The sequence below is a fragment of the Scyliorhinus torazame genome, chromosome 8 (genome assembly GCF_047496885.1).
Source record: "Scyliorhinus torazame isolate Kashiwa2021f chromosome 8, sScyTor2.1, whole genome shotgun sequence".
NCBI lineage: Eukaryota > Metazoa > Chordata > Chondrichthyes > Carcharhiniformes > Scyliorhinidae > Scyliorhinus > Scyliorhinus torazame.
Window position 1 is genome coordinate 229,144,636 of NC_092714.1, and position 17,079 is coordinate 229,161,714.

The following is a 17,079-nucleotide window of genomic DNA, read 5'->3' on the forward strand; positions in this document are numbered from 1 at the left end:
TCGCCCACCAGCTCCTCCCCCTCTTCTCTCATCTCTCGGTATATCTCTGACACCTTGCCCTCCCCGACCCACACCCCCGAGAGCATTCTATCCTGGATCCCCTGTGTCGGGAGCAATGGAAATTCCCTCACCTGTTGTCTTGTGAACGCCCTCACCTGCATATACCTAAAGAAATTTCCCCGGGGCAGCTTATACTTTTCCTCCAACGCTCCCAAGCTCGCAAACGTCCCGTCTATAAATAAATCTCCCACCCTCCTAATTCCCAACTGGTGCCAGCTCTGGAACCCTCCATCCATTCTCCCTGGGGCAAATCTATGGTTGTTCCTAATTGGGGACCCCACCAAGGCACCCAGCACACCTCTCTGTCGCCTCCATTGCCCCAGATATTTAATGTTGCCGCCACCACTGGGTTTGTGGTAAATTGTTTTGGTGAGAACGGTAGTGGCGCCGTCACCAGCGCCTCTAGACTCGTCCCTTTACAGGACTTCCTCTCTAATCTTTTCCACGCCGCTCCCTCTCCTTCTATCATCCATTTACGGATCATCGCCACATTGGCGGCCCAGTAGTAGTCGCCCAAATTCGGCAGCGCCAGTCCCCCTCTGTCTCTACTACGTTATAAGAACCCCCTCCTTACCCTCGGAACTTTCCCTGCCCACACGAAGCCAGTGATGCTCCTGTCAATTTTTTAAAAGAAGGCCTTAGTGATCAGTATAGCGAGACATTGGAATACAAATAGGAACCTCGGGAGGACCATCATCTTAATTGCCTGCACTCTGCCCGCCAGTGACAGTGGCTGCATGTCCCACCTCTTGAAATCCTCTTCCATTTGTTCCACCAATCGTGTCAGATTAAGTCTGTGCAAGCTTCCCCAGCTCCTGGCTATCTGAATCCCCAGGTATCGGCAGTTTCTTTCCACTCTCCTTAAAGGCAGGCCATCTATCCCTCCACTCTGGTCCTCAGGGTGTATCACAAAAAGTTCACTCTTTCCCATGTTAAGCCTATATCCCGAGAAATCTCCGAACTCCCTCAATGTCTGCATGACCTCTGTCATCCCCCTCACTGGGTCCGTCACATACAGCAGTAGGTCATCTGCGTAGAGTGACACTCGGTGTTCTTCTCCCCCTCTAATCACCCCTCTCTATTTTCTGGAGTCTCTCAGCGCCATGGCCAGTGGTTCAATTGCCAACGCGAACAGTAATGGAGATAGCGGGCATCCCTGTCTTGTTCCCCTGTATAGTCGGAAATACTCCGATCTTTGCCGACCCGTGACCACACTTGCCGTTGGGGCCCCATAGAGGAGCTTGACCCAGCTAACAAACCCGGCCCCGAACCCGAACCTCCTCAGCACCTCCCATAGATACTCCCACTCCACCCTATCAAATGCCTTCTCTGCATCCATTGCCGCCACTATCTCTGCCTCCCCCTCTGCTGGGGGCATCATTATCACCCCTAATAGCCGTCGCACGTTAACATTTAGTTGTCTCCCCTTTACGAATCCTGTCTGGTCTTCGTGCACCACCCCCGGGACACAGTCCTCTATCCTCGTTGCCATCACCTTTGCTAGCAATTTGGCGTCTACATTTAGTAGTGAAATAGGCCTATAGGACCCGCACTGCAGCGGATCTTTTTCCCGCTTCAAAATTAGCGATATCGTCGCCTCCGACATTGTCGGGGGTAGAGTCCCCCCTTCCCTGGCCTCGTTAAAAGTCCTCACCAACAGCGGGGCCAGCAAGTCCACATATTTTCTATAAAATTCCACCAGGAACCCATCTGGTCTCGAGGCCTTCCCTGCCTGCATGTTCCCCAGCCCCTTGGTAACCTCGTCCACCCCAATTGGTGCCCCCAAGCCTTCCACCTCCTGCTCCTCCACCCTCGAGAACCTTAATTGGTCCAAAAACCGCCGCATCTCCTCTTTTCTCTCCGGGGGTTGGGACCTATAAAGTCTTTCGTAAAAGATCTTAAACACCTCGTTTATCTTCCCTGCTCTCCACACCGTAGCTCCCTTTTCGTCTCTAATTCCCCCTATCTCCCTCGCTGCTGTCCTCTTTTGCAGCTGATGGGCCAACAGGCGACTAGCCTTTTCCCCATATTCATATCTCATCCCCTGTGCCTTCCTCCACAGCACCTCCGCCCTCCTAGTGGTCAGCAGGTCGAACTCCGTCTGGAGTCGTCGTCTCTCCCTGTATAGTCCCTCCTCTGGAGCCTCCGCATATTCTTTATCCACCCGTAAAATCTCCCCCAGTAATCTTTCCCTTTCCTTGGCCTCTGTTTTCCCTTTGTGGGCCCTGATGGAGATCAGCTCTCCTCTGACCACCGCCTTTAGTGCTTCCCATACCACTCCCACTCGGACCTCCCCGTCGTCATTGGCCTCCAGGTATCTCTCGATACATCCCCGCACCCTTCCACAGACTCCCTCATCCGCCAACAATCCCACATCTAATCGCCAGAGTGCACGCTGCTCCCTCTCCTCTCCTAGTTCCAGGTCCACCCAATGTGGGGCATGATCTGAGATAGCTATGGCTGAATACTCAGTTTCTTCCACCCTCGAGATCAACGACCTTCCCAAAACAAAAAAAATCTATCCGGGAGTACACCTTGTGAACATGGGAGAAGAAGGAGAACTCCGTGGCCTTCGGTCTAACAAATCGCCATGGATCCACTCCCCCCATTTGGTCCATAAACCCCTTAAGCACCTTGGCCGCTGCCGGCCTTCTTCCGGTCTTAGATCTAGATCTATCTAACCATGGGTCCAGCATGGTGTTGAAGTCTCCCCCCATTATCAAATTTCCTACCTCCAGGTCCGGGATACGTCCCAGCATCCGCTTCATGAATCCCGCATCATCCCAATTCGGGGCATATACGTTAACCAACACGACCTCCGTTCCCTCCAGCCTGCCACTCACCATCACATATCTGCCTCCACTATCTGCTACAATGCTCCTAGCTTCGAATGATACCCGTTTCCCCACCAGTATGGCCACCCCTCTATTCTTTGCATCCAGCCCTGAATGGAACACCTGTCCCACCCATCCTTTCCTTAACCTAACTTGGTCCGCCACCTTCAGGTGCGTCTCCTGGAGCATAGCCACGTCTGCCCTCAGTTCTTTCAAGTGCGCGAACACTCGGGCCCTTTTAATCGGTCCATTTAGGCCTCTCACGTTCCACGTGATCAGCCGCAGTGGGGGGCTACCTGCCCCCTTCCCGTGTCGACTAGCCATCACCCTCTCTAGGCCAGTCCCACGTCCCGATTCCGCGCTCCCACCCGTTTCCCAGGTGGCGCATTCCAGCCCCGACCACCCTTTCTTTAACCAGTTCCTCTTTGATTTCTGCAGCAGCAAACCAGTTATCCTCCCCCCCCCCCACCCCCGCTAGATCCCCATCTACCGTGATTGCTCCCCCATATTACTTCCGAAAGTCAGCTGACTTCAACTGACCCCGGCTTCTCCCGCTCACTTCTTGACCCCCCCGTGTGGGGAACTCCCATCTACCTTGCGCCTATCTTCCCGCCATCACCTTTCTGGCGCGGGAACAAGGACAGTAGGCCCCGTATTCTCTGTAGTTGTCCCGCCTCTTGTGGCGCAGCTCACTCTCCCGCCCCACTCCCATTCCTCACCCCCCGCCTATGTCTCTTCTTTCCCCCCACCGGCGCCCACACTTCTTAGTGTCCCCCCCCTTCCCAATTTACATCCCTATATACATCGACAGTGTCATTTCCCCTCTAAGATCAGTCCCTCAGTTCCGATCCAGTTTCTCGTCTTCAATAAAGGTCCATCCTTCTTCCGCCGTTTCGAAGTAGTGATGTCTCTCCTGGTACGTGACCCATAGTCGCGCCGGCTGCAGCATCCCGAACTTCACCTTATGTAGCACCTCCTTGGCTCGATTAAAACTCGCCCTCCTTCTCGCCACCTCCGCACTCCAATCCTGGTACACCCGTACCACTGCATTCTCCCATCTACTACTCCGTACCTTTTTGGCCCATCTCAGAACCACTTCTCTATCATTGAAGCGATGAAATCGCACGATTGTCGCCCTAGGTGGTTCTCCCGCCTTTGGTCTCCTCGCAGGGACCCGATGAGCCCCCTCCACTTCTAAGAGGCCCGAAGGGGCCTCAGCTCCCATCAGCGAGCTTAGCATCGTGCTCACGTAAGCCCCGCAGTCCGCTCCTTCCACTCCCTCAGGAAGACCCAGGATCCGAAGGTTCTTCCTTCGTGCTCTGTTTTCTAGGGCCTCAATCCTTTCAATGCACTTTTTGTGGAGCGCCTCGTGCGTCTGTGTTTTGACCGCCAGGCCCAGGATCTCGTCTTCATTATCCGTCACCTTCTGCTCCACCACGCGGAGCTCCGTCTCCTGGGTCCTTTGTGCCTCCTTAAGCCCCTCAATTGCCTGTAGCATCGGGGTCAGCACCTCCTTCTTAAGTAGCTCCACACACCTTCTTAAGAATTCGTCTTGATCGGGCCCCCATGTCGCCTGGGCTTTCTCCGCCGCCATCTTGCTTCTTTTTTCCTCCTGTCCCTTTCCTCGAGGATTCTTCGCGATGTAGCCACCGCCGCCGATATTTTTCTGTTTCGTTGGGGGGGACTCCCTGTTAACTCACCCCACACCGGGTTTCGTCCTGAAAAAATCTCCCGTTGGGGCTCTTAAAAAAGCCCGAAGGTCCGTTTGAGCTGGAGCCATCGAAACGTGCGGCTTAGCTGGGCATCGCCGCAACCGGACGCTGTATGCCTTCTTGACTACCTTCTCCACCTGCGTTACCACTTTCAGTAACTACTTGATGACTGTCTGTCTGATAGCCTCTAGTTTTGCTTTCCCCCAAAATGGAAATGTTCTCTTTTCTACTCCATCAAAACCTTTCATAATTAAGACCTGCCACCCTTCACCCTTGTTCATCCTCACCTTGTAATTACAACCGCAATTCTGGTACCATGCTGGGAAATCTTTCCTCACACCCGCTCCAGTGTTTTTCTTTAATAATATGGCAACTAAAATTGTACACCGTGATCAAAAGCATGGTCTAACCAAGATTCAATACACGTTTAGCACAATGTCTTCATCTTTCAATTTAATCCCTCAAGAAATAAGCCTTAGTTGCTTGATGTACGTCATGACTTTTAGTGACTTGTTTAACATTTTCACCTGTTGGATAACTTTGAGAAGACAAACTATTATAATGGGCCATTTTGTACTAAGGTGCATGGTGAAGCTAACGGTGCTCATTGCCACCGGGGGTAGCGGCTTGGTTGGATGACCTGTATGACTTCCTGCAGTTGGAGTAAATATGAGTTAAGGGGCCCTGCAAAGGGGTTTGAGAAAAGGTGGGGGTTGTTTGTGACCGTGTTTGAGGAGCTGTTCTTTGCAGGGAGGAGGGGGGGAAAGGGGAAAAAATTTGTACAGACTGTGTAGTTGATTGCTGGGAAGTATGTTTCCGGGGGTGTGTTGGAATCTGTTTTGATACATGTTGGTGATAAAATACATTAAAAAAAACAGTGCTCACCACTATTATGGAATACACTGCACAACGACTTCTCCCATCTACACATGTGTAATTAAGCTTGCAAATCCAGAGGTTATTTTAAGGGAAACTGCACTCCTCATCACGGTGTACTGGTGCAATACTTGTCAACCAGTTCGCCATTAAAGATAGCAGGTAAATTTAGGGCTGCTACATTCATGATCAAGGTGTGTTTTTAAATGGGGGGGATAAGTCCTATTACTGCCAAACATCTTTAGTGGCCTTCAACTAATTTTACCTGTACTCTGTCTCAGTCACTTGGTCAATAATTAATGCAGGACAATTTTAATTAAATTTGTTTTGTTTTGCTTTTTGTGTCTTTTTTAATCTCAAGTTGTATTTTTGGCTTTCTGTACATGATGTTTCCTGCGTTATTCTTCTTGATTTAGACTCTACAGTATGAATTTTAGTTTCAGGGACCCATTCCCGATTCTAGGTTGAACTCTGGGTTGGGAAACAGAAGAAGCCTTGGCGGGACTAGGGAAGAGACTATCAAGGAAGCAGCCAATTAAGAGACCCCCTCCAGAGGAATCATTAATCAGACAGTAGGTGGGATATACAGATGGGAGGGAACCTCTCTGGGTGAAGTGGGTGCTGTCACTGAAGGTGGGAGACCACATGGGCTGGAGGCGTTCTTTGAAGACTGGTACAAAATAGATTTGTAGTCACATCTGCCAGACCATCATAACAAAGGGGAAACCCCTCCAAAGGATGGTTTGCAGCCACCGAAATGACCATTACACCCCCCCCATTCCCCCTCACCCACCCCCCCAGCTTGGTGGTCACCATTCTATCTATGGGTGCCGGCAACATCGGAAGGAAAATGCGGACAGCATGTGACAAGTGTCTTCAATTGGCTACCAGTGATTAACAGGCAGATAGGTAGCTGTCATTCACAGAAGCCGCGTCCCTGAAAATAGGCCAGTGGCAGACCAATAGGCCAGTCCTGGTGGGAAATGTCCGACATGTCTGGCTCTGCCTCAGCCCTGTGTGTCTCAGTAGGACTCTTCAAACTAATATTCCCACTGTTTCCCAACCTGTTTACAATGCCAAGTGGAGGATGCCACACTGCATCGGATATGCGATTATTGTCTCAATGGGAAATTGATGAAATCTTTGCTCTTTACTGCAAAATTAGCGCCAATGTCACATTTCAGAATCTGTAAATCCTCCCATGTTGTAGGAACTTAGGTTTGTTACACAACGTATTTTCAGCTATAGGTCAGAAATCCCGATCCTCCGTTTAAAAAAAAATAATAATAATTTACAGGATGTGGGCGTCGTTGGCTAGGCCAGAATTTCTTGCCCAATTCTAATTGCGCTTGAGAAGGGCGGGTGAGCTGCCTTGTTGAACCACTGCAGTTCATGATGTGTAAGTACGCCCACAGTACTGTTAGTGAGGGAGGATTTCAGAAGATTTTGACACAGTGACAGTGAAAGAACAGCAATATATTTGAAAGTCAGAATGGTGAAGGCTTGGAAGGGGACTTCCAGGTGGTGTTTTTTCAATGTATCTGCTGCCCTGGTCCTCCGAGGTGGCAGTGAGTTTGGAAGGAACCTTGGTGAGTCCCTCAGTGCACTACTACCATTGTGCACCTGTGGTGGAGGGAGTGAATGTTTGTGGAAAAGATGCCTATTAAGCAGGCTGCTTCCTCCTGGATGATGTCAAGCTTAGAATGTTTTTGGAGCTGCACTCATCCAGACAAGGAAGAGTATTCCATCACACTCCTAACTTGTGTCTTGTAGATGCTGGACAGGCTTAGGTGAGTTACTCGCTGCAGGATTCCTGACCTCTAATCTAGCCACAGTATTTATATGGTTAGTCCAGTTCAGTTTCTGGTTTATAGTAACCCCCAGGATGTTGATAGTGGGGGATTCAGTGATGGTAATTTGATCGCATGGCGTTGGGGAGATGGTTGAATTCTCTGTTTTTGGAGATGGTCTTTGTCCTGCACTGGGCCGGCATGGTAATACAGTGGTTAGCACTGTTGCCTTACTGTGCCACTAATAAAGATTATTGTTATTATTACTTGTGTGGCATTGTGGCGCAAATGTTACCTGCCACTTGCCAGCCCAGCCCAAGTCTGGATATAGTTGCATCTGGATATACACTGCTTCAGTATCCGAGGAGTCACAAATTGTCCTGAACATTTGTGCAGTCATCAGTGAACATCCCCACTTCTGACCTTATGATGGAAGCCAGTATACCGAGTACAAGGCTAATTTTAATCTTCTCTTTCTGGTTATGATGCAGTAACACACAGTGTGGTACATTCATCTTCTGAGCCAATTGAGAAAGACTGTTGTACATATTTATTTACTGTTTTCTTAAAACAAAGTCACGGTTTGTCTTTCTGAGATGCATCAGATTTCATTGTACCAAAGTCCAACTCATAAACTGAGACTGTGTCGAAATGTTGGCAGTAACTTTGAGTACAGTGAGTGTTCTGCTGCTGTACAGTGAAACACACAAACATAAGTTTGTTTCAAAAGTAGCAAATCTCTAATCATGGAATAGGGCCGTACAACAAAATGAACACTTCAGACTATATAGGCACAATTTTGCAAGATTCCTGTTCCAGCTTGGAACCTAGTTAGAAGGGAATGCTCGGTCACAAAATGACCCGGAGTGTACTTGCCTTGACTTAAAGTTTGTTCCCAGCATGGAGACCTAGTAGACAGGAGAAGAGTCATGTAGAATTACCTTGTGCATGTGCAGTACCTCGCCATGACAGAGTGTAAGAACATAAGAATGTTCTACGTATTTCAATTCTGAGAGCACCGTTAATTCTTTCAATTTAAAATGATAATTGTAATAGAGGTAAATAATAATTACAAGGGCTAATGTTATATGTTTTTTGGAAACATTTAGGTGTTTTTTTCCCATCCCTGACAAGTCTATTGTCCAATAAAGTACGGGAAGGTGATCGAGCGTTTACCTCCAGTGCAGTGTGCTCGGGCTCTCAGGTTGGGTAAGTCATATCTTTCAGGTTGGTTTCAAGAAGGCAAGTTCCTAGGTTACGGTAGAAAAGACTAATCTTAGCAACAGGTGAAATAATTGTGCTAATTACACATAAATGTGATGAGGAAATGCATTTATCACTAGCATCCCCAAAATAACTAGCAAACTTACTTTAAACATTATTGACTAGAAATGACTGTTGCTTTTTTGGTAGATAACCGCTTATGGGACCAATGTTTTTCCTTTGAAATCTTTTAATACAAAGAACCTATTGATATTAAATGGATTAATTGCTCTGCCAAGATAATGAAAAAAACAACATTGTGCTAAGTATCCTTCCGTGACTATCATCCGCATTAGTTTCTTGGCTAATTATGCTACAATGCTGTAATTTCCTGTGCTTGTTTTTTTTTTCATTTCTTCTGTAATTGATATTTGCACAATGCATAATCTTGTGAACTAAGTTGTAATTTTGTTTGTATTTAAAATGTGGGTTGATTCCTGTTACTTGATTTTAAATCATGCCTAGACTCTTCCTTTCTGCCAGCTGAAAAAAATGGAGGAAAGGCGTTTTATTGTCCTGAATCTGTCGTTAATAAATATGGATCACATCACATAACTATACACAGTTTGATGCTTATTAGCAGCCTCATCCATAGGATGACTAGTGCAGAAAATATAAATGCTGCTCAAAATATAAATGTTGCTCATAAGTTATCTGTTGAAGTGGTGTGTTGTGGGCATCTTGCTGGGCAGCTATTTGATGAGGTAACTAGTGCTTGATTAACAGTGCAAAAAAGTTTAGTTTCCAAACACCAGTATCCCTTGTCAAGCAATCGCAGAACAAAACAATGGACTCCTGTTAGGCTCTGTTACCATTGTCCAGTTAGCATAGAACGGCACTCATCCAGTTCCAGTTTTATCTACTATAGCCAGAAAATCACCTGTAATAGGCGATACCTCTAGTGTCCCCAAGAAGGATCTATTCCCGGCCCCCTCCTATTTTCCAACTATGTGATGCCCCATGACTCATCCAAAAATAATGTCAGTTTTCAATATTTGCCGATGGCACCCAGCTCTCCCTGTAATCTTTCTCAATCTTTCCACCATCTGCAAATTTTCAGATTGCTTCTCTGACTTTCAGTACTAGTCGAACAGAATGTTTTCCAACTAACTTTATGAAGACCAAAGTCATTGGGCGCGATTTTCCCAAATGTCCCCTGGCGAATGCATTTAGCCACGTGTTTCCAGGTGCTCACAGTGCTGAGAAACAGGTCACTATTCAATGAAACTCACGTTGGATAAGGGGACTGAAGCGGGAACACGCAGCTGAGGCTGCACATATCCCCATATAGTACAGTGGGGAGCTCCGCTCACCTGAACGTCCAATTGTAGCGAGAGATGGGACGCCATTTTTTAATGGCATTCCGATCTCTGAGGCCCCCGAAACAATCCCCGACCTCCCCATCAACTCAATTGCATGACGAGAGAATCCCAGGCCCCCCCACACTCCCCCAAGACTCACGCTGGGCAACCCCGGCCTGATCACGCAAACAAAAAAATGCCAGCTTGGCACCTTGGCAGTACCCATGCTAGCTGGCAGTGCCAGAGCACCACCCTGCCCAAAGGGCATGCAGCTGGGGGCCTCCAATCCCCTGGGAGACCCCCACGAGTGCCGTTCTGTCTGGTCCGCATTTGTTGGGGCCAGTGCTGAAAGCGCTCGTCTGAGGTCTCTGAGGTGAAGGGTTGAATCCCAAACCCTCAGGTATCTCAGCAATCTGCACATTAGAGTGAGGCTTACTGCAGCGTGGTTGTTGGATCGTGCCCATTGTCTTTGAACCCGAGCCCAAACTCCGTTCCTCAGCCACCAACGCCTTCTCTCGGTCAAAGGCTGAACCAGAGTATTTGAAATCTTGGTGTCAGTTTTGACCCCATATCCACACCATCACCAAGACCGCCTATTTCCAGCACTAAATCCACATCTGCCTCAACTCATCTGCTATTTTTAAAAAAATTTAGCGCACTCAATTTGTTTTTGAATTAAGTGGCAATTTAACATGGCCAATCCACCCACCCTGTACATCTTTGGGTTGTGGGGGTGCAATCCACACAGACACGGGGAGAATGTGAATACTCCACACAGACAATGACCCGGGATCGAACCAGGGTCCTCAACGCCATAGGCAGCAGTACTAACCACTGTGTCACCATGCCGCCCAACTCATCTGCGATTCAAACAGTCGTCCATGCCTTTTTCATCTCCAGCTTTGTGCTATTCAAACATCCTCCTGGTCAGCCTCCCACATTCTACCATCTGGAATCTTGAGGTCATCCCCTGCTACCCATCTCTTAAATCCCATTGTCTCTGACCAACATTGGTTCCCAGATGAGCAGTGCCTTGTTTTTTAAAAAAATCATTTTTTTTTTCAGATCTTTTATTTGCTTTGCCCTTGCCTTTGCCTTGCCCCTCCCTATCTCTGTAACGTCCACTACAACTCCGCAAGTTGCTTTTCCAATTCTGGCCTCTTGAACATCCCTGATTTTCAACACTTCACCATTGGCAACTGTGCCTTCAGCTGCCAAATCCCTAAGCCCTGGAATTCCCTCCTGAAATCTCTCTCTCCATTAAGGTGTTGTTTAAACTTGCTTGGTGCCAAAATAAAGTCTGATTATGTTAATATTTTATTATGTGAAGGGCTCTTTATAAATGGAGTTGCAGTTTGGTTTTTCAAAGTCCCCTTTAAATGATATTACAGCAGACAGTATCATAGTGGGTACTGTATTGAAATTGCTGATCCTCTATTGGAAAATAATTCTGAAAGTAACAACCAATTTTGGTAATTATTTTAAAGGTGTCACTGAACACGGGTTAGTGCAGTTAATGGTTCTGTTAATCATAGAAACATAAAATCATAAAATCCTTACAGCGCAGAAGGAGGCCATTCAGTCTATTGAGTCTGCACTGACCCTCTGAAAAAGCAGTCCCCCCCCCCCCCCCCCCCCCACCCTATCCCAATAACTCTTTAACCTAACTTACACATCTTTGGACAGTAAGGGGCAATTTAGCCTAAACCTGCACATCTTTAGACTGAGGGAGGAAACCAGAGTGCCCGTAAAAAAACCATTCAGACACGGGGAGAACATATGAACTCTGCACAGTCACCCAAGGCCAGAATTGAACCCGGCTCCCTGGCTCTGTGAGGCAGCAGTGCTAACCACTGTGCCCACTCTGCTGCCCCATGTAGATGTAGTGTAATAATACTGAGACAAAAGGGCGTGTTGACTTTTTATAGTGGATGATAATTTGCCATTGTATGGCAATGAACTGTGATCCTTTTTGTTTCTATAGAACATTAATAATTGGCGCTGTTGGTTCTGTTTTGTTGGACTGGTATGGCTGGGAGAGCGTGTTCTACTTCTCTGGCCTCCCTTCCATTCTGTGGGCCTATTGTATGTGGAAATATTTCCTTAAAAAAGAAGGTAAATATGCATTGTTATTTAATTATAATCCTTTTATCAGTGAGATTTACTATTCCTTTGTGCGGTTATATTTGTACTGTTATGACATTCATAACAATTTATGTCATATAGACCAGATTATATCTTTGGAAAGTTTGGGCAACAGTCTAGTGAATTCAAAGGACAATAAAGTCGTATGGAGAAAATTGTTTAGAAGTGCTCCTGTCTGGTAAGTGACTGTAGTGTTCTTTCTAGATGGTTAAAGAAAGAAAGCATTTGCTTTTTGTATAGCTCCTTTCAAAATCTGAGGGATGAATACTTCCTAGGACATTGGGAGATTCCTCTCCTGCTCTTCATCAAATAGTACCATGTGATTTTTTTTTCCAACTGAAAAGACCTATGAAGCATTTGAGAAGATTAAGCATCCCATTTGAAAGTCAGCACTTCTAGCAGTGCAACAACCCCTCACTACTGCGCTGCAGTTTCAGCCTGGATTGTGTGCTCAAGGCTCGGAGTGGGGCTTGAGCACATGACTTTTGAGTAAGTTTAAAAATGGCCTAAAAATACGACTTGTTGTGACAGATGATTTATTAAGACTTAGAAACTACTGCCTGTGGGACCTTTGTGGAATTTTGGCAACAAACTGCACGCATATAGAAAATATAGGAATTTATGGTTATGTCGACCTGTGACACAATACCTATCCAAAGTTAAAGTGATCAGGATGTGCACTGTCTCCAAAGGTGAGTGTTAATGCATTATTTTTAATAACCTAATTGTAATGCACCAAAATTCCAAATTGACATGTGGAAAAAGATAAATTAATCTCATTCCTTCTGTAATTGGTACTTGTGAAAATAACATTATTTTGATTAACTTTACATTTTAGGGGCATTGTGTGTTTAGTGAAAACTCAGACTTTGTATTTTTAAAGCTTCCAACCTAGGGCTTCCTAATTTGCATAAGTACCATATGTAGTGCAAATCCATTTGATTCATCACCCAAAAGGATTTTCTTTTTTTCTCTTCTATTTTCTTGTAGTTTTGAATTGTAATAGGAAAGATTAGGGCGAAGATGAGGGTTGATCAGTTAGTAATGATAATTTATTAGCTGCAAATAGTGTAATAGTCCCTTTTAATACTTGCTTTGAGATTTTTTTACTTAGAAAAGTGCTATATAAAAATATAGTAGCCCTTCGCCATGTTGTGTCGGGGCCAGCGCGTTGAAGGAGTCCACTGCGCATGTGCGCGGTTGGCGTCGGCGCCACTGCGCATGTGCGGATCCCGTGGTGCCCAGTTTGCGGCGTGAACTGCTCCAGTGCTGTGCTGGCCCCCTTTAGGGGCCAGAATTAGTCCTCGACTCAGCCCGTTCACGCCGTCTTAAAACGCGACGGCGTTTACGATGGCGTGGACACTCTGCCACGGGATTAGAGAATCCCGCCCATAATTTCTCCACATAGTAAAAATATCCAAATACATGCTAGCCGCTTTTAAATTGATTAAATATGTTGGTCAAAGATAAACGGTACAGACGAAGGAGGAATGCATACCCAATATCAGTTTGACTGTTAAATGCTTCCAAACCAGAAGTGAAAGATGAAGTGACACAGACATTTTCCTTGTTAGTAGGTTTGTTCATAGGATGCAGCAGAGTTTCTGCCCCCTAGCTACTACCCCAGTGTTCCAGCAGACTCTCGTTATACTCTTTACAATTAAACAAATGATCAATAAACTAAACAAAAATGAGAGAGGGTGACAGCCCCTGTTGGGGCATTATAACTTAAACAAAACCTCAAAGGAAACTTAACTAACTGAACCAAAATTTAATTCCTGGGAATGAAGGTGCATCCCAGCCCCCATGACGCCCACCAATCACGGAAGGCCTGCAGTATGCCGGCACTCCCTGATTCTCTTTATGTGAGCCCAGTCCTTAACCAAACAATGTCACAACCTGTGTATCTATAAAACAGCCGAATGATTGGTGACTTGCATCGACCCATTTTATTTTAGAATTCTCTCTTTTTCTAACATTTCCTTTACATTAGCTAGGTAAATCGTCGACCTTTCGATGGTTTCCATATCTATTCCTTCTATTAGCACCAGTGTTTCTGCAGCCAGGGGGCTTTTAAACACCCTTTTTATTTACTTGGCTCTCCAGGCCAAGGGACAACACTTTACATTTCTCTTCAGCAAGGATACAATAAACCCAAGCTTACTCAAATATCCAGCAAGAAAATTGTCATGGGAAGAAAATCGCTGAAAAGGACAATCTTCTTTTGGGCCACCCAAGGCTGGAAACTTGAGTGCACATTTCTCCTAAATTAATTTTTTAAAAGATTTTATTCGCCTTCAGAACCTCCTCAGTTGTAGTGTGTTTCATCATTGCACTCATTTCCAATACATCATAACTGCCATCAGATCTTGTCTAAATGCGCTGTCAGTTTAACGGTCCAATTAAGCTTAGTGAGTCTTAATTTCTTCCTTGGTTGCAAGGTCATCTTTCTATGAGGATCTGCCCTGATTTATCAGGATATGATTAACACTTTCTAGATATAATTGTTAATTCAAGGTTACTCCCAACCCACTCTGGTAAATCTCTAACCTTGTATATTTAAAGGCCCTGAAGCCAGACTTCCAATCTTGAATTCCCCTTTTATCTCACTCATAACAAATTGCTCAAATTCCACAGAACTTTCTCATTGGAGATCATGGGCGAAATTCTCCGGAAACGGCGCAATGTCCGCCGACTGGCACCCAAAACGGCGCAAATCAGAGGGGCATTGCGCCGCCCCAAAGGTGCGGAATGCTCCGCATCTTTGGGGGGCAAGCCCCAACCTTGAGGGGCTAGGTCGGTGCCGGATGAATTTCCGCCCCGCCAGCTGGCGGAAAAGGCCTTTGGTGCCCCGCCAGCTGGCGCGGAAATGACATCTCCGGGCGGCGCATGCGCGGGAGCGTCAGCGGCTGCTGACAGCTTCCCACGCATGCGCAGTGGAGGGAGTCTCTTCTGCCTCCGCCATGGTGGAGACCGTGGCGGAGGCGGAAGGGAAAGAGTGCCCCCACGGCACAGGCCTGCCCGCGGATCGGTGGGCCCCGATCGCGGGCCAGGCCACCATGGGGGCACCCCCCGGGGCCAGATCGCCCCGCGCCCCCCCCCCCAGGACCCCGGAGCCCGCCCACGCCGCCGGTAAGGTAGGTGGTTTAATTTACGCCGGCGGGACAGGCATTTTAGCGGCGGGACTTCGGCCCATCCGGGCCGGAGAATCGAGCGGGGGGGGCCCGCCAACCGGCGCGGCGCGATTCCCGCCCCCGCCGAATCTCTGGTGCCGGAGACTTCGGCAACCGCCGGGGGTCAGAGAATTTCGCCCCATAATTGTACATCCTAAATATGACTGAGTTTCTCAGTGATACCAACAAAATTTTGTTGGATCGCTTTCAGCTGAATACAAGCTACGTTCACAAAGTCAGACCGAACAATGAAACTTCAAGGCTGGGAATCTCCGATCACGCGCCGGGTCGGAGAATAATGGAGAATCTAGCCCTCTGGATCCCCCGGGATTAAAGTTTACCCAACTGATACAGACTATAACCCCCAACCATTTGAAGGGAGTGCTTTGCATTGATTGCCTAGGCTAGGGCAGATGCCAATTTACAATTTGGTTAATCAGCTAAGATCGTATAGAATATCACATCAATTCTTTCACAAAGCCCATTATCGAAGCGACTTTCAGCTGCAGTGTTCATCACGACAATGTTCATAATTTCAAACATGTCTCTACATTTCTCATTGGCAAACCCTCCCAGTTGTCAGTCAGGAATTTAACTGGTTCCCCCAGCCTGGTGCTAATTCATTGTTCTATGACTTTATCCAAATCGCTCTTTTGTTTTCATGTGTTACTGTAGACATGCTGAATCTTGTTACCATGTCTATGGAATATAAAATGAAAATGTTTCTATCCTTCTCCCACAACTTCAAATCCAGAGGGCTGGATTCTCCATTATTGGGACGATGTCCCCACGCCGAAATCAAAACGGTAGAGTTTTACACCAGAAAACATGGCATCAAAGTGACACAAATTACCAGCCCTGCAGGGGGCTAGCAGGGACATGGAGTAGCTCTCGCAGTTTTTGCTGCAGATACAGGTCCCCGCACTTCCGGGTCAGAAGCCACGCTTACGCACGGCAGCGGCCTTCAGTGGCCGCACTGTGCTCCATGCCGGACTCTGATCACGGAGCTAGACCCATAACTGAGACCCCCCAATCGACCGCGCGCCCGACCCTCAACCCCCGCACAGACATTCCCCGGCCGACTGTAAGGGCCCCCCTGGCAACGGAATGGCCCGCTGCCGACCAGGGCAGCCACGGACCAAGTCCGCAGCCTCTATGCGAGTATCCCGACCGGCTGGAGGACATTGGTTCCACGTCGTCGGGACTTCGGCCGGTCGGGTGCGAAGAATGGCGGAGGTGTGGAGAATCCAGCCCAGAGTTTTTACTTCATTAAAGTCTCTTGCTGATACTGTGGTGGTGTCCTCTGATACATCTTACATATATCACATTTTTCCACATATCACATGTTTCATAAGAAGCTTCGTGTACTCACTATCAACCACCTCTGCATCCTTTTAGTTGGATTTTTGATCTGTGACAAGTGTTATGAGAAACTTGAACAAGCAGCTGTTTTTCTTTCAAATTCCTATCACTTCATTCTATTAACGTTTCTTTAAGATTCTGATTGGAGATGCTAGGTTCTGTTAAAGGAATGGGATAATGTTCTGATTGGGTAAATTGCAAATCCACTAACTTTCCAAAGATTTCTTTTTATAATTTATTATGATCACAGACCAGGCCCCAACAGTGACTAGGATACTGGACCGAAACCCCAATATTTTAGTTTATTTGAAAGACTGCGGGTACAATGATTTGTTCCAGGAGTGATTGCAAGAAGAAATAGGGCTTTGGTATTTCTAAAGCAAAACTTTATTATGAATGCAACATTAAACTTTTAACTTCACGTCTGAAAAGCACAGCTTACAATTACCCCTTAACTCAAGTATGCAATTTCCCATTAAGCAGCAAGAAAAGAAACATACAGCTCTAAATCCATCTTAAAATTAGCAGGGCATAGAGTAAAATTGCTTTCTAAAACAGATTTG

General features: G+C 46.8%; 1 protein-coding gene across 3 annotated transcripts in view; it reads left to right on the forward strand.

Annotated features, from left to right (window-relative positions):
* The window catches only part of slc17a9b (solute carrier family 17 member 9b), a 95,786-nt gene that overhangs the window by 32,293 nt on the left and 46,414 nt on the right, over positions 1–17,079 (forward strand). For all 3 annotated transcript variants that reach the window (XM_072514885.1, XM_072514884.1, XM_072514886.1), the window contains 3 exons: positions 8,382–8,481; positions 11,821–11,951; positions 12,063–12,159. In XM_072514885.1, the coding sequence (XP_072370986.1) occupies positions 8,382–8,481; positions 11,821–11,951; positions 12,063–12,159 (328 nt within the window). The remainder of the gene's footprint in view (positions 1–8,381; positions 8,482–11,820; positions 11,952–12,062; positions 12,160–17,079) is intronic.